This window comes from Staurois parvus, unplaced genomic scaffold (assembly GCF_062004578.1).
Source record: "Staurois parvus isolate SC_StPar_1 unplaced genomic scaffold, SC_StPar_1.0 ptg000436l, whole genome shotgun sequence".
NCBI classification, from domain to species: Eukaryota; Metazoa; Chordata; class Amphibia; order Anura; family Ranidae; genus Staurois; species Staurois parvus.
In genome coordinates this window covers 5,466,601-5,492,950 of record NW_028318232.1, presented here as the reverse complement: position 1 = coordinate 5,492,950, position 26,350 = coordinate 5,466,601, and the positions used below count along the sequence as shown (strand labels likewise).

General features: G+C 41.5%; 1 protein-coding gene across 1 annotated transcript in view; it reads left to right on the top strand.

Moving 5' to 3' along the window:
* Positions 1–5,370: 5,370 nt before the first annotated feature.
* LOC149454183 (cytochrome P450 2D15-like) overlaps positions 5,371–26,350 on the top strand; it is a 57,431-nt gene continuing 36,451 nt past the window's right edge. The window contains exons 1-3 of the mRNA XM_089687705.1: positions 5,371–5,672; positions 9,774–9,945; positions 20,393–20,545. Coding sequence (XP_089543831.1) covers positions 5,475–5,672; positions 9,774–9,945; positions 20,393–20,545 — 523 coding nt within the window. The 5' untranslated portion in view covers positions 5,371–5,474. The remainder of the gene's footprint in view (positions 5,673–9,773; positions 9,946–20,392; positions 20,546–26,350) is intronic.

The following is a 26,350-nucleotide window of genomic DNA, read 5'->3' as shown; positions in this document are numbered from 1 at the left end:
TATACCGAAACATGAGGATTGTTCCCGATTGGTGTGTTATTACTTTGTGGAACGTTTCGCCGAATGGTTCACGAAATATTGGTGTTTTTGTGGTGAAATTGGTCCCATAGGAACCAATTTCAAAACTAGAGTGGGAGCTGACCAAAGCTACAGTGTGAGCTGAAAAATCAGGACATGATTTCTAAACTGCCATCACTCCCTCACTTTCAAGCCCACCTACACAAATCTTATATCAAAACGTACAGCTATCCCTGCTGCCACTAAAAATGTCCATGGCTAAGCCATATTCCTGATAGTTTTCACAATATGACCATTTGTTTGCAACTCAGGCCACCCATTGACATTCATTGAAACTCCACTCTAGCCACCTCAAATTTGAAGGGCAATTTCTAAACTGCGACTGTGCCTTCATTTTTAATATTTTAGAGACATACTATGCATCATGTAGGTCTGGGTCTTGTGATTCTCACAATATAAAGCTTTTTGGTGTAGGATTTATAGTTTTTAAACTACCGTTTGAAGATGGCAACCGCCAGTGAAGTGAGCAAGTTGGAGCAGTTTATTTTTAACCGCTCTTCTCTGCCCTTGCTGTAGAGTGAGTTGCCATAGGAACCCAGGTGTGTGAGCAGGCAGCAGAGTGACAAAAGCTAGAGTGTGAGCTGAAAAATATAAGTTGAAATGCATTTTTCACTCTATCAAGCCTGCCATGTGCACTTTTTAAATTTGATCAGTGAATTGGTTAGTGTAATGTTTACTATCTTTACTCACTCCAAACACTCCACACAGTTACTCTGCCCACTCCATAAAGTTACTCTGCCCAGTCCAACCTTTTCACAGTTACTCCAGCCACTCCAACCACACAACAGTTACTCAAGCCACTCCACCCAGTTACTCCGCCCACTCCAGTTGTAGACTACTGGTGGAGGCAAGAACACTTCACACAATTTCCCCAGAAATTGTAGCTTTTCTGGTTATTAAGTGTTCTTGCATGGCAAGACCACTTACTGTTATCTCACATATATATTCTTATTATTATAGCCAAATTTACCACCCTAACTCCTCCCACAGTTTTTACACTACATAGACAGTAATATACCGAAACGTGTGGATTGTTCCCGATTGGTGTGCTATTACTTTGTGGAACGTTTCGCCGAATGGTGAAATTAGTCCCGTAGGAATGAATGGCGGAATGTTCAAAACTAGAGTGGGAGCTGACAAAACCTTTTCACAGTTACTCCAGCCACTCCAACCACGCAACAGTTACTCAAGCCACTCCACTCAGTTACTCCGCCCACTCCAGTTGTAGACTACTGGTGGAGGCAAGAACTCTTCACACAATTTCCCCAGAAATTGTAGATTTTCTAGTTGATTAAGCATTATCACCAAGTTTGAATACTCAAATATATATTTCATATATGTGAACTTTTTAAACGATTGAAATAAATGTTATATTTTTAGTCACTATTTTCTCATTCTTCTTGGTACCTTTAAAGTCCCGTTAATGTTTTTTCTTTCATTCATTCATTCAGTTCATTCTCCTCTTTTTTTACCTCTCTTTGTATCCCCTCCTTCCTTCTCTTGGAACATTTTGCATACACTTACCTTTTTTGTAATGTGCTTAAAGGATAAGTTCACCTTTGGAACACGTTACATGTTCCACGCGTTTTAGGGTGGAACATGCAACATGTTCCCATAGCTGCAGCCGTGTCCGCCGCTCCCTCTGCCTGTGACAGATCGGACAGGGAGAAGTTTCCCTTTACTATCTGTCAAATTTGACAGCATAGCTGTGCGGGGCTCTGCCCATGCGGCTGTGTCATTCATTCATGGACTTCCATGAATTAATGAACTGCAAATCCCAACAGCCTTAGTGGCTGTCAGCTTGTAGTTTTCAATTAACTACTATGGTGCTGTGGAGCGCTATGGTAGTTAATTGAAACTTCTTGCCAGAATATCTGCTCGAACATACATCCCGTATGACAAGCAGATATTCTGACAGGTCTGCATGGCATCAGTGATCTACTGATCACTTGTGCAATGCTTTCCAGGCTCCTTTGGACAAAATAATAAATGTGCATTTTGTTTACCTGCAAAAAATTTGCATTTATTATTTTTTTCTAAAAGCTGAATTAATCCTTTAATAATTACAATGTGAAAACACTGTTGTAGTAACATATTAGTTAGGAGACAGGATGAAATAAATAGGGAGTGTTTTTTTTATTTCCCCCTACTTAAATTATAAATATGTACTATCTTGTCAGTCCCTATAATTATCTAGTATATCTAAGTTCTGACAATATTGATGGTGATAATATATTAACAATATTAGCTATAATAATAAACACTATGCTCAAGAAGCAAAGGTCTTATTTTTTTTACAAAGAAAGTAAAACTTTAACATGAAATCTAACTGAATATTACAGAGTATACAGGTGAAACTTGAAAAATTAGAATATAGTGCAAAAGTTCATTTATTTCAGTAATGCAACTTAAAAGGTGAAACTAATATATGAGATAGACTCATTACATGCAAAGCAAGATAGTTCAAGCCATGATTTGTCATAATTGTGATGATTATGGCTTACAGCTCATGAAAACCCCAAATCCACAATCTCAGAAAATTAGAACATTGTGAAAAGGTGCAATATTCTAGGCTCAAAGTGTCCCACTCTAATCAGCTAATTAAGCCGTAACACCTGCAAAGGGTTCTTGAGCCTTTAAATGGTCTCTCAGTCTGGTTCAGTAGGAATCACAATCATGGGAAAGACTGCTGACCTGACAGTTGTGCAGAAAACCATCATTGACACCCTCCATAAGGAGGGAAAGCCTCAAAAGGTAATTGCAAAAGAAGTTGGATGTTCCCAAAGTGTTGTATCAAAGCACATTAATAGAAAGTTATGTGGAAGGGAAAAGTATGAAAGACAAAGGTGCACAAGCAGCAGGGATGACCGCAGCCTGGAGAGGATTGCCAGGAAAAGGCCATTCAAAAGTGTTGGGGACTTTGACAAGGAGTGGACTGAGGCTGGAGTCAGCGCATCAAGAGCCACCACACACAGACAGATCCTGGACATGGGCTTCAAATGTCATATTGCTCTTGTCAAGCCGCTGCTGAACAACAAACAACGTCAGAAGCGTCTTACCTGGGCTAAAGAAAAACAGACCTGGTCTGTTGCTCAGTGGTCCAAAGTCCTCTTTTCTGATAAGAGCAACTTTTGCATCTCATTTGGAAACCAAGGACCCAGAGTATGGAGGAAGAATGGAGAGGCACACACTGCAAGATGCTTGAAGTCCAGTGTGAAGTTTCCACAGTCTGTGTTGATTTGGGGAGCCATGTCATCTGCTGGTGTTGGTCCACTGTGCTTCATTAAGTCCAGGGTTAACGCAGCCGTCTACCAGGAGATGTTGGAGCACTTCATGCTTCCTTCCACAGACTCGCTTTATGGGGATGCTGACTTCATTTTCTAGCAGGACTTGGCACCTGCCCACACTGCCAAAAGCAACAAAACCTGGTTCAATGACGGTGGGATTACTGTGCTTGATTGGCCAGCAAACTCGCCTGACCTGAACTCCATAGAGAATATATGGGGCATTGCCAAGAGAAAGATGAGAGACATGAGACCAAACAATGCAGAAGAGCTGAAGACCACTATTCAAGCATCGTGGTCTTCCATAACACCTCAGCAGTGCCACAGGCTGATATCTTCCATCCCATGCCACACTGAGGCAGTAATTGCTGCAAAAGGAGCCCAAACCAAGTACTGAGTACATATGCATGCTTATACTTTTCAGAGGTCTGATATTGTTCTATGTACAATCCTTGTTTTATTGACTGCATGTAAAATTCTAATTTTCTGAGATTGTGGATTTGGGGTTTTCATGAGCTGTAAGCCATATTCATCACAATTATGACAAATCATGGCTTGAACTATCTTGCTTTGCATGTAATGAGTCTATCTCATATATTAGTTTCACCTTTTAAGTTGCATTACTGAAATAAATGAAGTTTGCACGATGTTCTAATTTTTCGTGTTTCACCTGTATATATATATAGAAACAAAAGAGCAGAGATGATACATTACGTAAGTTCGTCCTTGAAGTTAAGTATCTTGGCTGGGATCTAGGAAGTAACAGGCCATTCATTGCTGGCCCTCGCATTTTTAAGGCACTCAGAGACACAACCCACACAATCACCATCTGCCTGCCCTTTGGTGTCTAATAAACAATAAGCAGTAAATGATCAGGACTTTTGTTGCTATCCTCCAGTAGCGGGCATTGATGTACTGCGGGCAACTACCCTGGCCCAGGTCAACATTCCAGTGATAGCTAGCCCTTTGAAGTTCTGGTTGCAGGCAAGGCAATTAGTATCTTCAAATCACTAGGTGGTCTGAAGCAAAGCTCTCCTATTCCCATATCCCACCACAAGGGATAAAGCGTGAATTCCTCCTCCAGGTGAAGAATTCTGATATGCACTTCCTACACCATTACACCACCAGCCTGAATCAGTGATACAAGGCAGGATGGATCTATGCTTTCATGTTGTCTACACCAAATTCTGACCTTACCATCAACCATGCCACGTTCAAAGTCATTTAAATCCCCTTTCTTTCCCATTCTGATGCTCGGTTTTAACTTCAGCAAGTCATCTTCACCATGTCCAGATTCCTAAATGCATTGAGTTGCTGCCATGTGATTGGCTGATTAGCAATTTGTGTTACCAAGCAACTGAACAAGTGTACCTAATACAGTGGCCAGTGAATGTACACCCTTCTGGGTAATCCTGCTCATCTGACCTCCCAAGACTACCCCCAGTAGTCTCCAGATGGCTTAGGTACAATCAGGTCTCAGAAATATCTGATATTAAAAAACATGTTGCGCCTTCCAACACAAGAGAAAAATGTATTTAAATCATCTATACTGCTACCTTAAAATAATCTTTCACTATGTAATAGTATTCAGTTCTGATGTTTCTAATCTCCCTCTATAGTTAGGGGTTGCTGTCTCTTTAAAAAGGAGGAACCTGTTTCCAGGTAAATCTGTGTTAAGTTTATGCATTGCTATATACAGTAGGTTCCATAGCTGGGAACTTTTGAATTAGGGACCGTGATTTACGTAAGTATTATGATGCAGCAGTATGTTGTCACATGTACAGTATTTGTAAATGTAATTTAATAAACCTTGTATTGTTTAATAAATATATTGTTTTATACATACACTGAACACAGATTCAAAAATGCTTGTACTGCTGTACACAAGGGTCCATTGCTTGCTATGTACACCGCTGCATCCTATGGTTGCCACTTTAAATTCAGCAGATGACCTCAGTGAGAGGCGTTACATGGAATTGTTTTACCATGTTGCGTAATGCTAGCAACAGCGTCATTGTACTTTGGACAGAAGAATTAGGCACAATACAACAGATGCAAGATCCTGAAGCAAATAACTGAAGCTAGAAGATTATCTCAGAATTTATACCAAACATGTTAAAGCCAGAGCTTATTCCCTTTTTGTATTCTAATGTATTTTTACTGGTATTTACAGTACTTGTTTGTTTTTTCCTGTTGGATTTTGTGAAGAGAAAAAAGGGCCCACGGTTTCCTCCGGGTCCAAGAGGAGTGCCATTTCTAGGTAACATTCTACAGGTTGACTTCAGCCATCCAATGGTCTTTTTCAATCAGGTAAGCTATATATACTAGCTTCATGAAGTTGCCTTGTATGGAAATTTTACTAATTGCCTTTTCTTGCTCCCTCAAAGTGTGTTACTGGTAGAATCACCAGGTGAAAATAAAGGAGAAAAAAAAACAAAAGAAAAAGAAAAATAGATAGTCACAACATCTAGAGATTGTAAGCTCTAATATATTACATTACATTTTTATTCTTGAATTTAGATGAACTTTAATTACAGTTTTGCTTGGTCCTGTAAAATGTATTTGAGTGGCTAGAGTGTCTGACCCATAGAATTTTTTCTAAAACTGCTCACATTTCTATTTGAACCTAAAATGCATCTAAATTCTAACACCTAAACCTAATATGATGTTCTAGCTGTTCCTTTTTTCATATTCTCTGTCTTTGATTAAATAATACCTGGTGATCCAACAGCAAGTCCGACAAATAAATATGCCTTATTTTAGTAGAGAAGTGCAGGACAAGATTTTTTCAGATTTGTCAGATTTTTTATTTCTGTTCCTGTCCCTATTGCAGATTTTCCCTCATTTCCTGTCTGTTGCACCTGTTGTCAGCAAGACAGAAGTAAGGGTGAATCTCTCTAATGGAGCCCTTGGTAGCAGTAAAAACCCAGTGTGAGTTACGATTATTGCCCACTTTATCCAAAATTAGAACAAAATTATTTGGCTTGACATAAACCACTAGCCTACCGGCCACTTTTACCCCCTTCCTGTCCAGGCCAATTTTCAGCTTTCAGTGCTGTCACACTTTGAATGACAATTGCGTGGTCATGCAGCACTGTACCCATTTTTTTGAGACCTATATAGCTTTCTTTTGGTGGTATTCAATCACCACTGTTTTTTTTTTTTTGCTAAACAAACTAAAATGAAAATTTTGAAAAAAAAATGTTTTCTTAGTCTCTGTTATAAAATTGTGTAAATAAGTAATTTTTCTCCTTCACTGATGTGCACTAATGAGGCTGCAGTGATGGGCACTGATAGGCTGAACTGATGGGCACTGATGAGGAGGCACTGGTAGGTAGCACTGATGGGCATTGACAGGCATCACTTGAGGTCATTGACAGGCATCACTGATGGGCACTGAAAGGCAGCACTCATATAAGGTACTGATAGGTGGCACTGATTGTAACTGTTATCCGGCACTGATGGGCACTTATAGGCAACACTGACTAGCACTGATAGTTGTGAGCGAAAGGCACTGATACGTGGCATTGATGTGCACTGGTAGGCACTGATATGTGGCATTGATGGGCACTGGCATGTGACATTGATGGGCACTGACAGGTGGCACTGACAGGGCCACACTGATCATCAGGGTACTGATCATCAGTGCCCTGATGATCAGTGTAGATGTCCCTACTGAGGAATGCCGCTCACCGACTCTCTGCATGAGTAGAGGACTGCCGATAACTGTTAGAGTGGCAAGATGCCATATGACGTCCTCCCAGAATGAGGGAACCGCAGCCCATTTCCTTATATGGCGGGCGGGAGGCGGTTAAAGAGGAACTTCACCCAGGTTTGAAAAGAGTAAAATTCATCAGCTACAAATACTGTCATACCTGGAAGATCCCCAAAGAAACTGAAAATCACTAAGTAGGTATAACTATTACAGTGATTGCTGCTGGTTTCTGAGTCACGTGCCATGCAGCTGCTCTGCTGCTTACTGAACACAGGAGATTGCTTGCAGGGCACTGGCGCCATTCAGAAAACACTTTGCATTTTCTTAGCGAATGCAAAGTGTTCTCTGATTGGACAAGGGGGGGAGTGTGACCTCATTGCTCTGCTTCTCCATCACGTATTGGGGCAGGGACTGATGTGAATGCACAATATATAAGTAAAGTCCTGCATAAATTGTTGGCACTATATAAATACTTGTAATAAATAAAATATTGTAAAAATAAATAAATAAATGAGCAATACATCTAAACAGTAAAAAAAAAACCATGTGCAAAGTTAAAAGAGCTATAGAGAATAAAAAGGTCAGTTTAAAAATGTACAAATGAAGGACCACTATCCTCATTTGAAAGTTACTAAGAATATAACAACAAATTATGTAAAAGAGAAATTAAGGCCACTATACAATAATTCAAAACAATGACAGATTGCAAAAAAGAGTGGGATGAACATCAAAAAAATGTATCAAACATAATAAAACTAAAAAGGAGTGTCCTTCTCGCAGAGCTAAGCCATGCGCTCTATTTTCCTCCTTGGAAGGGCTCCTCCTTGGAGGGGCTTCTTGGGAGACAAGTGGCACAGAATCAGTTCTCTGCACTGCAAGTTATCCAGCAACATCAATGCAACATCAATGCTGGTATAGGCTTCTCTGTACCTATGAATTTCAGTGTCAGCTAACAGCTACCCATTTCTTAAGCAGATACATCTCATGTTTCACCAGTCCAGAATGCTCTTCCAAAGGATTATGTATACAAATACCAGCTCCACCTTTTATCCAATTGAGTCCTCAGAGCCATTTTAAAATGGCACTGGGATAACAGCTATTCACCCTTGTGCCACTTTAAAATAGCCCCCAGCCTCGGTGTGGAAGCAGGCTAGAACTGCCAGCTTTCTGTGACAGCAGGAATCCAGCACTAGGCCCAGGGACTGAAAAATCAGATCTTCCTACAGATAGCTCCCTAGGAGTGTACTGTAAATTTGAAAGTAAATAGAATGTTTACATCAGGAGTGTAATGACATCAGGCCACTCCCATTCTGTACAGATGCCAGAAATGAGCTGTTCTCACCTGTCCAGACTTTATTTGCAGCAATAGTAATAGTGATCTGTAGCAGGCTGATTGACAAAAATAAAGTGTAAAAAAAGTGCTACAAAACAAAAAATAAACATAGTAAGTGTTTATGTGTGTGTATGTAAACTGGATGCCATTTATGTTCACTGTGCATGCATCAAATACTCACATAAGTGACTGCAATTTGATTTGATACCCCCCCTCAAAAAAAAGTAATTTGTGCTCTTGTCAACCAGATTTAATTTATCCAAATGTTATGCTAACACTTTATGCAAATAGTTTTTTTTATCTCTGCGTGCCTCACTCTACTGGCATGTGTTACAAAGAAATAAGTGAATAACTTTGAAAATTAAGATAAAGGACATAAATGGTAATCTAGACTATATGAGGCTATTTCAGATATGTAGAGGAAATTACAATATCTCTGAATATATTTCATCACTCTATGAACATTGGATGTTGCTTCTGTTTTATATGTAACTTTAAATAAACTTTTGTGCAATAAAAGATATAAGGGCATTTTAAACTATTGTAATTCATGTTTTAAATCTGGTACCCTTAAAGGATAACTTCAATTTTCATAATATATTGCATGTTATACCCATGTTCAGGGTATAACATGTATATTCAGGGTATATTCACCCCCCCCCCCCCAAAATCCCCTGATGTAACAGCTAGTGGGGGATTTCCCCTGCTAGCTTTCACAATTTGAAAAAAACACAGCCATGCAAGGCTCCGTCCACCTGGCTGCATCATTCATTCACAGAGTTCCATGAATGAGAAACTATAAGTCCCGGCAGCCTTTGCGGCTGTCAGCTTGAAGTTGTCATTGAACTACCATGACATTGTCGAGTGCCATGGTAGTTTATTGATTCATCCTGTCAGTAAAACTGCCTGCGCATACCATGTATGGGCAGACAGCTTATATTGACAATCTGCAGGGGACCTGCATGGCACCAGTGATCTGCTGAAATGCATTCCAGGCTCCTAAAAAAAAAAAAAACAAATCCACATTTTTATACCTGCAAAAAAATGTGCATTTATTATTTGTGCAAAGTGAACTTATCCTTTAAAATCCCAGGGTACAGTTTTTATTTTGGTCATATCTATAGGAGTGGGATGCTCCTCAACATAGCAGAAATGTATAAATTACGTATCCCATATGTAATACCATGTCATTAGATACCATTGTATAAGCAGTGAAACATCTTCAATGATACAGAAGAAGTCCAGCTGAATGTAACTGTTGCTAGCTTTACCATTACTTAGATACTTTTTTAATGTTTATGTTTTAGCATTATACACAGATTATTATTATTGCAATAAAATTCATGCAGTATGTTTTCAACAGGTGAAGCAAAAGTTTGGAGACATTGTTAGTGTGCAGTTCTTCTGGCACAAGATTGTAGTGCTGAATGGATTTGAATCAATGAAGGAAGCCTTGATCAATAGATCTGAGGATATAGCAGATCGTCCCCGTTTTCCTCTCTTTGAGAAGTTAGGATTCACAGACAACACAAAAGGTAAATTAATTAAAATGAATCAAAAGAATGTAAGGAGTATGTTTATGTTAGAGAACTTACTTCGATATCTGGTCATGAGGGCATTTGGGCCATTAGCTAAAATTAGGTAGGTGGATTTCCAATGTACTCTTCAGATAATCAATAAGTGCAAAAATACCTGTTGGTTCTTCCAGAAACTTTGTGAATTTATATTTTCCATGCTTTCTGTTTCTGCTGGCATCAGTTTACATTGTACCCAGCTGAAGAAAAGGAGAGGGGAAGGTGTCCTGTAGTCCCAACAAGCTTCTTGTTCTAGTGAGGGTTGTCATGTTAGGACAGGAAATGAATTACTGCCTGGGCCACTATGTAAAAATAAAGAGAAAAAAAGAAAATGAATGCAGGGGGACATTAGAGGACTCAATGCCTCGCTGAAGACCTGGTGTAAGAGGGAAGGATTTGGGTTTCTAGAGCACTGGGCTGACTTTTCATTGGGGTGCAAACTATATGCTAGAGATGGTCTGCACCTAAGTGGAAGGGGGTCTGCTGTGCTAGGGGAGAGGTTTATGGGAAAGCTGGAGGAGTATTTAAACTAGGATCGAGGGGAGGGGGAGGGAGAATTAGATTATAACGGGGTAGACAGATCAGACAGGGGTCAGTACTTATTGGTGGGTGGAAAGGGGAAAGAAGGGGGGAAGGCTATGGCAGATGATAAGAAGGTTCCCATGTTACAAACAACCAGTGGAATTGGTACCATTTGTATGCAAAATACGTGTGAACAAGGTGTCAATGAATTAAGGTGTTTGTTTACCAATGTCAGAAGTCTGCCAAACAAAATAGGTGAGTTGGAAGCTTTGGTGCATGAAGAGAACTATGATTTAATTGGTATTGCTGAATCTTGGCTTCATTCTTCACATGACTGGGCCACAGGGGTGGACTGACCATTCGAGCTCTCGGGCACTGCCTGAGGACCCGGGGTCAGTAGGGGGCCCCATGAGATGCCCCTGGTACCTTTCATTGGCTTTTTCATAGGCTTTTTTGGGTGTGGGCGAGGACACAGGGGCCCCATGATCCCTTATTGCCTGGGGGCCCCATGACTTGTCAGTCCGCCCCTGCTCGGCCATTAATATTCCTGGCTATGTTCTCTTTCGGAAAGACATTGTAAACAGGAAAGGTTGTGGTGTCTGTCTCTATGTGAGAAGTGATTTCAGAGCGAGTGTGAAAGAGTACCTAGTTGATGGAGAGTGTGATGATGCTGAAGTATTATGGGTGGAACTGCACATGGGGGTGCATACTACAAGGTAATCATTGGAGTTTGTTATAGGCCTCCAAGTGTTAATGAGGAGGTGGAAGCTCAGCTCCTTGCACAGATCGAAAGGGCTGCAAGGGCTGGTACAGTGAAAATAATAGGGGATTTTAACTACCCAGAAATTGACTGGACTAATGGTACTGCAGGAACAGTTAAAGGGCAAAAATGTTTAAACCTACTACAGGACAATTTTATGGTACAGTTCACAGAATTATGGTTTTATGGTACAGTCCATAAAAAAAGAACACCTGGGTAGCAGTGACCATAATATGATTTCATTTATTGTTAGCTGTAAACGACAAGCAGATACGGGAAAAATAAAAATGCTCAATTTCAGGAGAGCTAATTTTCCAAGGCTGAGAGATGCTCTCCAAGACTTAGACTGGGAGGGAATCGATGAACACAACACAGAAATGGGAGTTATTTAAAACGACTATTTGTGAACACACTGCAAAATATATTCCCATGGGCAACAAGTTTAAAAGGCTAAAAATCAAACCTATGTGGCTTTCAGCCAAAATTAAAAAGCTATAGATAATAAGAAAAGAGCTTTTATTAAATATAAAAATGAAGGAACACTATCATCGTTTAAACATTACAAAATATATAACAGAATATGCAAAAAGGAAATAAAGGCCGCAAAAATTGAAAACGAACGACAGATTGCAAAAGATAGCAGGACAAACCCCAAAAAATTCTTCAAATATATTAATAGTAAAAAGGTCCAGTCCGAGCATGTAGGCCCTTTACAAAATAATCTAGATTGGGTGACTGGGGACAAAGAGAAGGCAAATGTATTTAATACCTTCTGCAGCTCTGTGTATACAAAGGAGCATGGGGGAGCTCTTGTCCTTAATGGGCATGGTATTGACACAGCTCCAGATGATCCACATTGGCTCACAATTGATATGATTCAAAAATATTTAAACAGTATAAAGGTAAATAAAGCACCTGGATGGGATGGCATACACCCACGGGTCCTTAAAGAATTGAGCTCTGTCATTTCAAAGCCATTGTTTCTCATTTTTAGGGACTCTTTAATGACTGGCATAGTACCACTGGATTGGCGTAAGGCCAATGTGGTGCCTATATTTAAAAAGGGGTCAACATCTTTACCAAGTAACTATAGACCTGTTAGTTTACCTTCTATAGTTGGGAAGATATTGGAGAGTTTAATAAAAGACCACATAGATGGGTTCTTGCTAGAAAAAAATGTTTTAAGCAACAGACAGCATGGATTCATGAAAGACAGAAGTTGTCAAACAAATCTGATTTCTTTTTATGAGGGGTTGAGCAAAACCTTTGGCAGAGGGGTGGTGGTGGACGTGGTATACTTGGATTTTGCAAAAGGGTTCGACACAGTTCCCCACACATGGCTAACGTGTAAGGTAAGGTCTACGGGTTGGAAAAATCAGTAAATGGATAGAAAACTGGCTAAAAGATCGTATTCAAAGAGTAGTGGTTAATGATTCATACTCTGAATGGTCTAGGGTTGTCAGTGGTGTACCCCAAGGTTCAGTGTTGGGACCCTTACTTTAATATATTTATAAACATATATGGGTCTGGAATTAAAAATCCAGCTGTGCAGTGGAATAACGTCCTTACAGGATGTCTTCAACTTACTAGCCGACCTCAATGCACTGTTTAACCACTTGCCCTCCTGAGGATTTACCCCCCTTAATGATCAGGCCTCTTTTTGCTACTCGGCGCTGCACTAATTCAACTGATAATTGTGCGGTCATGCAATGCTGCTTCCAAACGAAATTTACGTCCTTTTTTTCACACAAATAGAGCTTTCTTTCAGTGGTATTTGATCACCTGTGCGCTTTTTATTTTTCACGCTATAAACAAAAAAAGACCAAACATTTTGAAGAAAAACAATATTTTTTACTTTCAGCTATAAAAAATATACATATAGTAAACTCAAAGTTAGTTATAAATTTAGGCTAAAATGTATTCTGCTACATGTTTTTGGTAAAAAAAATCCCAATAAGTGTATATTGATTGCTTTGTGTGAAAGTTATAGCGTCTACAAACTATGGTATAGATACTGCAATTTACGCCATTTTTTTGCTATAGAGCGCTGCGCTAGTTTAATGGACAATTGCGCGGTCATGCAATACGGTACATAAATAAAATTTTCATCCTTTTTTTCCCACAAATTGAGCTTTCTTTCGGTGGTATTTGATCGCCTGTGCGGTTTTTATTGTTTGCGCTATAAAAAGAAAGGCTGACAATTTTAAGGAAAAAAAAACAATATTTTGGACTTTTTGCTATAAAACATGTCCAGTAAAAAAAAAATTTAGAAATCAAATTTAGTCATAAATTTCTGCCAAAATGCATTCTGTGACATGTCTTTGCTTTAAAAAAACCCCAATACGTGTAAATTAATTGGTTTCGTGAAAGTTATAGCATTTACAAATGGTGGGAAAGATACTGGGATTTTTAAATTTTTTTTATACTAATAATGGCGCTGATCAGCGACTTATGGCAGCAATCAGCGACTTATGGCTGGACTGCGGGACTGCGGCGGACATTCTGACACTGGGGAGGAACTGACTTGGGGTCACTGACATCCCCAGTGACACCAATACAGTGATCAGTGCAAAAAAAAAACACTGACACTGTACTAATGGCACTGGGGAGGAAGGGGTTAACTTTATTATTCTGTGAAAGGGTTAACTGTGTGAGGGGAGTGTTTTACTAGGGGGCATGTACTGCAGGGAACACCGCTGATCGGAAGAGATAAACTCTTCTCTCCCGATCAGCCTGTCAGGAGCTGTCAGGGAACTGACAGAAAGCACAGCTACTGCAGCTCTGCTCTCTGTCACTGATTGCCACTAATCACCGGGACATAGCCAGTAACGACCGGCTGTGACCCGGCGACTGACATCCGCGGCCGTGATCGGCAGGACAGGTAGGGCGGCGGCGCACCTCGCGCGCGCCCCCTACCTGTTTTGAAAACACACGTTTCAAAAAGTGGTTTTGCCCAGCCGTGCCGCCCTGCCGCCGTATTTCTACAGTGGCTGGGCGGCATGTGGTTAATTGAGCAACTATTTTGCACATGAGGTTTAATGTTGATAAATGTAAGCTTATGCACTTGGGGGCCAAGAATATGCATGCATCATACATACTAGGGGGAGTAAAACTGGGGGAATCAATGGTGGAGAAGGTTCTGGGAGTTCTGGTAGATCACAAGCTTAATCATGGCATGCAATGCTAAGCTGCGGCTTCTAAAGTGAGCAAAATCCTCTCGTATTAAAAGAGGTATAGGCTCCAGAGAGAGAAATATAATTTTACCCCTGTACAAATCATTAGTAAGACCTCATCTGGAATATGCAGTTCAGTTTTGGGCACCAATTCACAAAAAGAACATTGGGGAACTTGAGAAAGTACAGAGAAGGGCAACTAAACTGATACGAGGCATGGAGGAGATCAGCTATGAGGAGAGATTAGAGGAACTGAATTTATTCTCTCTTGAGAAGAGGAGATTAAGGGGGGTATGAGCAACATGTATAAATACATCAGTGGTTCATATAGTGAACTCGGTGTAGAGCTGTTCACCCTGAGGTCATCTGTCAGGGATCCGGCTATGACCAGAAATGTGTGGGAACACAGGTGTAGTCAGGGCTGGAGAGGTGGAATGGTCAGGCAGGACGTTTGGTACTGTTAAGCACCGCCTGGCAGCATCTCTAGCAGCCCACAGCACGGGGTTCCTCAGGGTGCGGGGTCAAAGTCCCAATCTGCTTATTCACCAGGGCCCCTGATGGTGGGGATGGACTTGGAGCAGACTGAGACCAGGTCGCAACCCCTGAGTACGTCCGGCAATGGTAGAGAGCGTCGTCAGAGGTGTGCCGGGAAAGGAGCCTGACGTGAAGAGGCTGGCAGACCTGGTAACAGGGACAGATCCATGCGGAATGGATGGATCGTCTGGGTAGCGTAAGGTGTAGTCAGGCAGGCCAGGTCAGCAATGTGTGGGAAGTGAGGTACCGGAGGAGCAGGCAGAGAATGGTCAGGGTCACAAGCCGGGATCAGTAACTCACGTGCAGCACGGTACAGAGGATCAGGCAGAAGGATGGTCAGGCAAGCCAGGGGTTAAACAGGAGACGGTCAGCAGGGTCAGGAACAATGCAGAGGTCAGCAACAGAAGATTCACAGGATACCAGGTACAGGGGCTCATGGGAAACAAACACCAAGGCACTGATTGCAGGCCTGGTCCTGGTTAAATAGACCTCCTGCAATCAGCCTCAGGTGATGGCTTGATTGCAGGTGTGAGACCCTGGTTGCTGAAAGCACCCTCTGGTAGGAGCTGGTACTGCAGCCCACAGAGCAAGTGAGCCACAGCACCACCAGTGGTGAGTCCATTCCTGACATCATCACAGAGGAGAAGGGGGCACTCTTTACGTCTGGAGGAAAATAAATGTAATTTCCAAACACAGTGAGAGCTTTGAAAATGTGGAATAGACTCCCCCAAGAGTTGGTTCTGGCCAGCTCAGTGGATTACTTTAAAAAAGGCCTGGATTCTTTCTTAGATACACAGAATATACTGGATACTAACATTTTTAGGTAAGGTTGATCCAGGGAATATCCAATTGCATCTCGGGGGATCAGGAAGGAATTTGTTTCCCAGCAGGAGAAAATTGGATCATGCTTTGCCTTCCTCTGGATCAACTGTGGGTATAGGATTATAACTTTTTTTTTTTTTTTTTATGGTTGAACTGGATGGACTTTTGTCTTTTTTCAGCCAGATTAACTATGTATGTAAGTTCAAGGACTGTTTATTATCTCTGGAATGCAAGGCTGGAAAGAAATGCGTGTTGCAGGACTATAGAGGGACACAAAACTCTAGCGACTCCAATGTGCATCAGGGTGCGTAATTTCCATAAAAGAAAGGAGTCTCTACAAATGTGGAAGATGGCTGATATGGCTGGAAGCCCAGCTTTAAAGCCCAATTCTGGGAAGCCTGAAAATTCTCCCTTGCAGTGGGGCTTTTTCATTCAGTGCATGGTACTTTAGGGACATATCAGTAATATAAAGTGTTGGGTTTACAAATCCTTTAAACAATTATGTCCGATTTATGGCTCTTTGAGTCCCCTATTGTTCTGTTAGACTATGTATGCAGCCACCACAACTAAAGACTGGTAAACTGGAATATATACCATTTTTGTTCATTCGGTGCAAAATGATGACATACCTTTCCTGTGACTATGGAATTAAACAGACTGCAATATCTCCAATGAATTGATCATTATCAGTTGACCTGCTTTTCTTCTATGGTATTGAAACAAAGCATGTTTCATGATCATTTATGTGGTAATCAAATTTGAAAACATTCTAGAAGCTGGAAATTATACTTTTACCGACAGGAGAAAGTCGAAAGAGGAAGAGGATTCTTAGTGTCATGTAACCAGCTTAAAGACTTGAAAAAGGTAAATATAAAAAAAACACTACCCTGAGCCTCCAGGGTAGTGGTGGGGGAAGGGGAGCACTAGGGGGGCAGGGGCTGAGCTCAGAGGTAGATTTTAAGCAGGGCTTTCTTCTGATTTTTCCTCTAAGGTTGCTTAAAGCGGAGTTCCCCCCAAAAGAGAAAGCTCCATCATCTGCCTCCCCCCACCTCCGCTGTCACATTTGCCACATTTTTTGGGGGAGGAGGGAGCAGGTAGCTGGTTTTGAAAGGTACCTGCACCCACTTCCAGATCAGTTCGCTACGGCGAACTGAGCCAGAAGTTCAGCCCCTCTCAGCTTTCTGGGAAATTTCACAGGTCCCAGAGGACTGTGTCCCATTCACAAAGCGCAGCATGATTTGAGCATGTGCAGTAGGAAACCGGCTGTGAAGCTGCGAGGCTTCACTGGTGGATTCCTTTAGTCTAGATGGCACCCCTAGCACGCTCAGTTTGAGAACACCGCTGGATCCCTGGCCAAGTAAGTGCTCTAATATTAAAAGTCAGCAGTTACATTATTTGTAGCTGCTGACATTTCATTTTTGGGAGGGGGTCCAGAACTCCTTTTTAAGAAGTACAGTGGGGAAGATAATTATTTGATCCCCTGCAGATTTTCAAAGTTTGCCCACTTACAAAGAAATGAAAAGTCTATCATTTTTATCATATTTTAAATGGTAGAGACAAAATATCAACCAATAATCCAGAAAAAAACACGATACAAATTTTATAAAATGAGTTGCAGTTCAGTGAGTAAAATAAGTATTTGACCCCCAAGCAAAACATGACTTAGTACTTGGTGAAGAAACCCTTGTTGGCAAGCACAGAGGTAAGACGTTTCTTGTAGTTGGTTACCAGGTTTGTACACATCTCAGGAGGGATTTCGGTCCACTCTTCTTTACAGATCTTTTCTAAATCCTTAAGGTTTCTTTGCTGTCGCTTGGCAACTTGAAGTTTCAGCTCCCTCCATAAATTTTCTATAGGATTAAGGTCTGGAGACTGGCTAGGCCACTCCATGACCTTAATGTTTTCTTCTTGAGCAACTCCTTTGTTGCCTTGGCAGTATGTTTTGGGTCATTGTCATACTGCCATGTGCAGCTGTACCAGATTCTGACTGCTCCAGTTTTGATAAATTCCCCCCAATATGTATTTGCACCCTTTTTACTTTCTTTTGTTGTTCACAGTATTGTTTTTCTTGACCTTCTGCTTGTGGAGCTGTAAGACCGGTGACATTAGACATTTATCTAATGGACATCAGCCTAAAATATGGATTTTGAATTTCCTATCCCGTGATCAATGTATCTTATGTGCCCTGCCACATATTTTTTTGGGACACTATACTGTACTGTATATAGGCACAAGTGTCCTGGCTGCTCTACTCTTCAGTTGCCTTTTGTAGTGTTCAGATTAATCTCCATAGGGTGTGTGCTTCTGTGTGATCTTGAACCCAGTAGCTGTTCCTTTATGTCTAGTATTCAGAGTGTATCTTGTTTACCTTGTCATTGTGAAGTCTTTGGTCCTGGCTTCGTTCCCTTACTAATCTGGTTCCCAGTTGCATTTCCTGGTCACTCTCTATCTGCCCTGAGCTTACTGCACCATACCTTTGCAGGAGAGGACTGTGCTGGAGGACAAGGAGGTAGTTTCCCCCGAAGCCAGTACAAATAATATACAGTATATTGTGCTACTGCCTACTGGTGGAGAACCTCACCCCCACCAATCCTTTCTAACCTCAACCTCGAAGTTTCAGCTCCCTCAATAACTTTTATATAGGATTAAGGTCTGAAGACTGGCTAGGCCACTCAGTAACCTTAATGTGCTTCTTCTTGAGCAATCTTTGTCTTGGCAGTATGTTTTGGGTCATTGTCATGCTGCAAGACCTATCCACAACCCATCTTCAGTGTTCTGGCTGAGGGAAGAAGGTTCTCTTTCAAGATTTTACAATACATGGCCACGACCGTTGATCTCTCAATGCGGCAAAGTCAGCCTGTACCTTCAGAAGAGAAACAGCCCCAAAGCATAATATTTCCACCTCCGTGCTTGAATGTAGGGATGGTGTGCTTAGGGTCATAGTCAGCATTTTTCATCCTTCAAACACGAGTCGAGTTAATGCCAAAGAGCTCAATTTTGGTCTCATCTGACCACAGCACTTTCTCCCTATCCTCCTCTGAATCATTTAAATGTTCATTGGCAAACTTCAGATGGGCCTGTACATGTGCCTTTTTGAAGAGGGGGACCTTGCGGGCACTGTGGGATTTCAATCCATGGCGGCGTATTCTGTAACCAATGGTTTGTTTGGTGACTCTGGTCCCAACTGCCTTGAGCTCATTCACAATAATCTCCTGTGTAGTTCTGGGATGATTCCTCACTTTTCTCATGCTCATCCTTACCCTATGAGGCAAAATCTTGCATGGAGCTCCAGACCGAGGACGATTGATGGTTGTTTTGTATTTCTTCCATTTGCGAATAATAGTTCCAACAGTTGTCTCCTTCTTACCAAGCTTCTTGCTGATGGTCTTGTAGCCCATTCCAGCCTTGTGCATTTCTACAATCTTGTCCCTGATGTCCTTTGACAATTCTTTGGTCTTGCCCATGGTGGTGCTCAAGAAAGAAATTCTGTGGACAGGTGTCTTTTATACACTTAACGAGTTGTCGTTAGGAGCACCTTTTTAAATTGACAGGACTAATCTCCATACCATATGAGCACATAGCCAGTCTGTGGGAGCCAGAATTATTGTTCGTTGGTAGGGGTTTAAATATTTATTTTACTCACTGAACTGCAACTCAATTTACAACATTTGTATTATGTATTTTTTCTGGATTTTGGTTTGATATTCTGCCTCTATCATTTAAAATACACCTATGATAAAATTATAGACCCTTCAATTCTTTGTAAGTGGGCAAAGTTACAAAGTCTGCAGGGGATCAATTACTTATTTTCCCCACTGTATACTGTATGTTTAATTTGGTAAACTCTAAACCATAGTTAACATGCTGGGGGCATTTCCACCAAGCGTGCAAGAATGTCCAGGGATTAGAGAAGACTATGAAGCATCTGTGTTGTTATTTTCAACTTCTCACAGACTAGCATGCCCTGGAGACTGTTTAGTACTTTACATACAGTATCTACCACTCCATTCCAACTCCCCTCCTGAGTAGCCTTAGGCACCAGTACTTTAGCATGAGAAACCACTTTTTGGAGGCCCCTCCAAAAGCTTTTTCCAATGTTGAAGGTCATCCAGGTTGTTATTAACATGGCACTAGACTACAAATGTGTTGTCCCCTTGCCAAAGGGATACCTTTCCATATTACTGGTATTCAGAGCTTTTGGATGCACAGATCACATACCCCTTTCTGGTAAGGTAGAAGACTTTATTTGTATCTTCTGCAGTTCAGTGACACTTGTCCCTCCCCCAGCCTGTGACTGGACAGTAAAATGAGAATTAGCAGGCTGATAGGCTCATATTTCTGTCATGAAAATACAATGCAGCACAACTGATTAACTCCTTGTACTGCTTCTCCATCCAATCAGAGCTGTGCTGTATGGTGGTCTGCAAGAGAGGCTGATATCAAGTAAAATGTAGATACTTATACTGCACTACATTTATTGATGTATTTATGAATACAGATGCATTATTTTATATATTTTATTTCTGCCTGGAATTCAAGTTTACCTGACATGATGTACTAACTCAAAATAAAAATGTTCTATGCTGTGAATCTATAGGATTGGTAATTATTGGATATGGGAAATCCTGGAGAGAACAAAGGAGGTTCACACTGTCCACATTAAGAAACTTTGGAATGGGAAAAAAGTCCCTGGAGGAGAGAGTGGCAGAAGAAGCTCAGTGTCTATGCACTGCATTTAAATCCTACAAAGGTGGGTGTTAAATTATGGTATGAATACTGTAAATAAACTGTATACTGTATGGGGACAACATACAAAGGACAACAAGGGGACAAAGACCTAGTGTAGTATTCCAGGAAAAATGGATACAATGGAAAATAAGCGATGCACTTTCAAGAGAATGTTATAAATATACTTATCAACAGCCTCATGTCATGATGGAGGTCCACTGACTACCCCTTAATCGTCACCAGCAGCAGAAGCTATGGGCAGAGTGAGAATTCTGCAATGGATCTTTCAGGAGCGGGGTGAAGTACCTACAAGATATCAATGAGCAGTGGCATCTTTTCAGTTCCAGCTCAGCAACACTTTTGAGTAGCAGAGGAGAAATCTACTATGATGTGAGACAGTTCATATGCACATTTATAATATTTTTTGAGTGCATATCTAATTTTATTTTCATCATATTCAGTTTCCCTGGGATAATGCACAATGAAGGGAATTTATCAAAACTGAAGAAGCCAGAATCTGCTCTTGCTGTGTTTCTATTTTTAATTTTCAAAGTTGAAGGCATCATTCACATCATGTGCAGAGATGTCAGTTTTTCTGCACACGTTCCGCAAGGGCACAAAAAAACAATTTGCCCTGTCCACACCACAACACTTGTATCACATGCAGATTATTCTGCACAGGAATCTGTGACATGCATGCAGTTTTCTGTGTGGAACAAAACTGATATGACATCAACATTGGGGTATGGACAGGGCACATATCTGACGTGCATGGGAACTGATGTCAACATGCATAAAAACTCACTGAAACACGCATGAAAATTGATGTGAAGCTGATGTAAACTTGTGTCTCTGCAAGTGAAATCTGCACGGTTTTTCCATCAGTTTTCCTGCACGTATGGTGTGAACGAGCCCTATCTGAACTAGCTGAAGGTACAAGCTGGTTGGTTTCCATGTGCAGCTGTGCCAGATTATGGCTGCTCCAGTTTTGATAAATCCCCCTCAATATGTATTTGTACCCTTTTTACCTTCTTTTGTTGTTCACAGTATTGTTTTTCTCGACCTTCTGCTTGTGGAGCTATAAGACATTAGACATTTATCTAATAGACATCAGCCTAAAATATGGTTTTTGAATTTCCTATCCCCTGTGATCAGTGTATCTTGTGCGCCCTACCACATATCTTTTTGGAGGACACTATACCGTACTGTATATAGGCACAAGTGTCCTGGCTGCTCTACTCTTTGGTTGCCTTTTGCAGTGTTCAGATTACTCTCCATAGGATGTGTGCTTCTGTGTGATCTTGAACCCAGTAGCTGTTCCTTTATGTTTAGTTTTCAAAGTGTATTTTGTTTACCTTGTCATTATGAAGTCTTTTGTCTTGGCTTTGTTCCCTTGCTAATCTGGTTCCCAGTTGCATTTCCTGGTCACTCTCTATCTGCCCTGAGCTTACTGCACCATACCTTTGTAGGAGAGGACTGTGCTGGAGGACAAGGAGGTAGTTTCCCCTGAAGCCAGTACAAATAATATACAGTATATTGTGCTACTGCCTACTGGTGGAGAACCTCACCCCCAACAATCCTTTCCCTATTCTAACCTCAATCAGAGAAAGATCTGCAGTTAATGACAACTGCTGGGTGTTGTACTGATCAGGCATCACAACATGGTGGACTGTGGTCCAGATCCGGACCGAGCCACTGTCCCATCTGGACCCTTGGTTGTAAAATTTTGAAGCCTTCCTTTACCCTGGCCTCTGCCAATGTCATTCTCAAGGCAGCATGGGGAGTGGAAGGTAGGGGATAGCAATGATCAGAGAGCTGGAAGCACACCAACACTTGATGGAGGGCGAGAGTGGGAGCTGCATGAGTAAACTTTTGCTAGGACACCAGGCAGTCCTAGCAACCAATCACCAGCTTGTTAATAGGAGAAGTTAAGCTCAGCTACCCCCTGCTACCTCCCTCCAGCCAGTGCTGCTGTGCCTCCCACGCTCTGCTCTGTGTACGGTGGGAGAGCAATGAGCAAGAGGACATGGCTGTGAAGGTGGTGGTGGTGGGGGAAACGAAATGAAGGGGGGAGTGCTGTGTAAAAATAAAAATGCAATTGGCGCAAGAGAATTTGTAGTGGATATAACGTTCACTCAGTAAATCTTAAACAAAATAATCCAGTAAACAGAAATTAAGATATATAATCATATATGCTAGTAATAAAAGGACAACAAGTAAATGATGCAGCTTTAGTGGTGAGGAAAGGGAAGGGGGGAGGGGAGGGAGGTAGGGAAAGGAGGGGAAAAAAGGCCTTGTAATGCAAACAGTACTGGATTGAGATAGATGGTATATATATATGTATACATATATATATACAAAGCTGCAATGTAGACACCGTCATGAGGCTTGCACTTTCTAGAGTAAACCGGACTCTGTGGTAAATGGAGAAGAAAGAGAAGTGCGCCAGACTAAGTGCAGTAGGAATATAAAAGTTTATTGCACACAAGATTATAAAAACTCACAAGACGTGGGTAGATATCAGGCATCAATATATAAGGAGGAGGAGGTCATCTGTGCTGCACCTCACAAATGGATGGCTGCAATGCCAAGGTGTTGCGTGGCTGTGTGTGTGATGATTGAGGGGGTGGGCAGATATGAAGGGGCAGAGCACATTATTGTAGAGGCAGGTGGGAGGGAGATGTAAAAAGAAGCAGTGCTGTGGGGGATACTGTGATGGGGGCAAGTGCTGGTGGGGAGGGGAGATGTGATGGGATGTAAAGAAAGGCAGGGCTTTGCGTGGTGGGGGAGGTGATACAAAAGGGGGCAGTGCTGTGGGGGGGATTAAAAGGGGGGCAGTGCTGTGTGGGGTGATGTGATGTAAAGGGGTGCAATGCTGTGGGAGCGGGTGATGTGAAGCGATGCTGGGGGTGTTATTTGAAGCGAAGCAGTGCTGTGGGTGGGAAGATGTGATGTAAAGGGGCAAATGCTGTGGGGGGATGGTGTGAAGTGGGGCAGTGCTGTAGGGGGTGACGTTAAGGGGGGCTATGCTGTGGGGAGGGGGTAATGTAAAGGGGGACAGTGCTGTGGAGGGGGTTGATGTGAAGGGGGAAGTGCACATTAACGTGAAGGAGAAATTGATATGAAGTGGGGGACTGTGATGTGCAGGGGACTGAGGACACTGATGTAAGAATGGAAGTGAAATATAAAATGAGGGGGCTGTGATGGGAGCGATCTGAGACATAGCACAAACATGCGATTCGGACCTCTGCTGGAAGAAAATTGGACAAATTGGACCACCATGAATATTATAGTTGTTTACTGTCTGTCTAGGCCTGCAATCCCAAGACCTGGCAGAGGAAAATCTTCTAGCATCTACTTACTTTGTGACACTAAACTGTCATGTGACCAACTGGGAAATGTATTGTGCTCACTTTAATTATGTGTTAAAATAAACTATATTAGCTGTTAGTTGTTAACAGCAAGCACATACGGGAAAAATAAAACCGCTCAATTTCAAGAGTTCATTTTCCAAGGCTGAGAGCTGCTCTCCAAGACTCATACTGGGAGGGATTATTGGCATCAATGAACATAACACAGAAATGGGAGTTCTTCAAAAAGACTGTATGTGAGCACACTACAAAATATATTCCCATGGGCAACAAGTTTAAAAGGCTAAAAAGCAAACCTATGTAGCTTAGGGCCAAAGTTAAAAAAGCTATAGATAGTAAGAAAAAAGCTTTCATTAAGTATAAAAATGACGCTATCATCGTTTAAACGTTACAAAGATTATAATAGAATATGAAAAAGGAAATAAAGGCTGCAAAAATTGAAAACGAACGACAGATTGCAAGAGATAGCAGGACCAACCCACAAAAATTCTTCAAATATATTAATAGTAAAAAGGTCCGGTCCAACCATGTAGGCCCTTTACAAAATAATCTAGAGTGGGTGACTGGGGACAAAGAGAAGGCGTATTTATTAAACACCTTCTTCAGCTCTGTGTATACAAAGGAGCATGGGGGAGCTCTTGTCCATAATGGGCATGGTATTGACACAGCTCCAAATGATCCACATTAACTCACAATTGATATGATCCAAAAATATTTAGACAGAATAAAGGTGAATAAAGCACCTAGACCGGATGGCTTACACCCATGAGCCCTTAAAGAATTGAGCTCTGTCATTTCAAAGCCATTGTTTCTCATTTTTAGGGACTCTTTAATGACTGACATAGTACCACTGGATTGGCGTAAGGCAAATGTGGTGGCAATATTTAAAAAGGGATCAAAATCTTTTACCAAGTAATTACAGACCTGTTAGTTTAACTTCTATAGTTGGGAAGATACTGGAGAGTTTAATAAAAGACCACATAGATGAGTCAAAATTATGGATTCATGAAAGACAGAAGTTGTCAAACAAATCTGATTTCTTTTTATGAGCAGGTGCACCAAACCTTGGACAGAGGGGTGGCGGTGGACATAGTATACTTGGATTTTGCAAAAGTGTTTGACACAGTTCCCTACACATGTCTAATGTGTAAGGTAAAGTCTACAGGCTTGGAAAAATCCATATGTAAATGGATAGAAAACTGGCTAAAAGATCGTATTCAAAGAGTAGTGGTTAATGATTCATACTCTGAATGGTCTAGGGTTGTCAGTGGTGTACTCCAAGGTTCAGTGTTGGGACCCTTACTTTTAATTTATTTATAAACGATATAGGGTCTGGGATTAAAAATATCATTTCAGTCTTTGTAGATGACACCAAGCTGTGCAGTGGAATAATGTCCTTACAGGATGTCTTCAATTTACAAGCTGACCTCAATGCACTGCTTAATTGGGCAACTATGTGGCAAATGAGGTTTAATGTTGATAAATGTAAGGTTATGCACTTGGGGGCTAAGAATATGCATGCATCATACATACTAGGGCAGGCATGTCCAAAGTCCGGCCCGCGGGCCATTTACGGCCCGGGGGTTGGTTTAATACTGCCCTCCAACAGCCCTCCCTGCTCTGTGTAATGTGGCCCTCCCACGGCCCTCACTTCTATGGCAGACAGTCTTCTGCTTGAGAGCAGAGGGCAGTGCGCATGCCTGACTGCGGCGCGTTCTCCCTGGTCTGTGTAAATGCGGCTGTCGCACGGCCCTCCCTTCTGTGGCAGACAGTCTTCTGCTTGAGAGCAGTGCGCATGCGTGACTGCGCTGCGCTGGGAGCGACAGAGGGCGGTGACGTCAGGGCCGGGCTTCCAGCGTGAAGTGTGTTTCTCTTCCCCTCCCGGCTGCCGAGCAGAGACTTCAGCTCCAGCTACCTTTTTCACCCTTCACATTAGTGCAGGTAAGTTTTTTTTAAATTTATTTTCAATACATTGTGAAAACTCAGCTGTCAGTTGATCTTAATGTTATGAAATGAAAAGTATGTCGTTTGCAATTAACTTGGCATAAAATAATTTATTTGCATTTAATTGTAATGGTTCAAAGAATGTTCGGAAAAATGTTCGGCCCTCCACCATGTTCACTTCATCCAATCTGGCCCTCTTTGAAAAAAGTTTGGACACCCCTGTACTAGGGGGAGTAAAACTGGGGGAATCAATGGTGAAGGATCTGGGAGTTCTGGTAGATCACAAGCTTAATAATAGCATGCAATGCTAAGCTACAGTTTCTAAAGCAAGCAAAATCCTCTCTTGTATTAAAAGAGGTATAGACTCCAGAGAGAGAGAGATATCATATTACCCCTGTACAAATCATTAGTAAGACCTCATCTGGAATATGCAGTTCAGTTTTGGGCACCAATTCACAAAAAGAACATTGGGGAACTTGAAAAAGTACAGAGAAGGGCAACCAAACTGATAA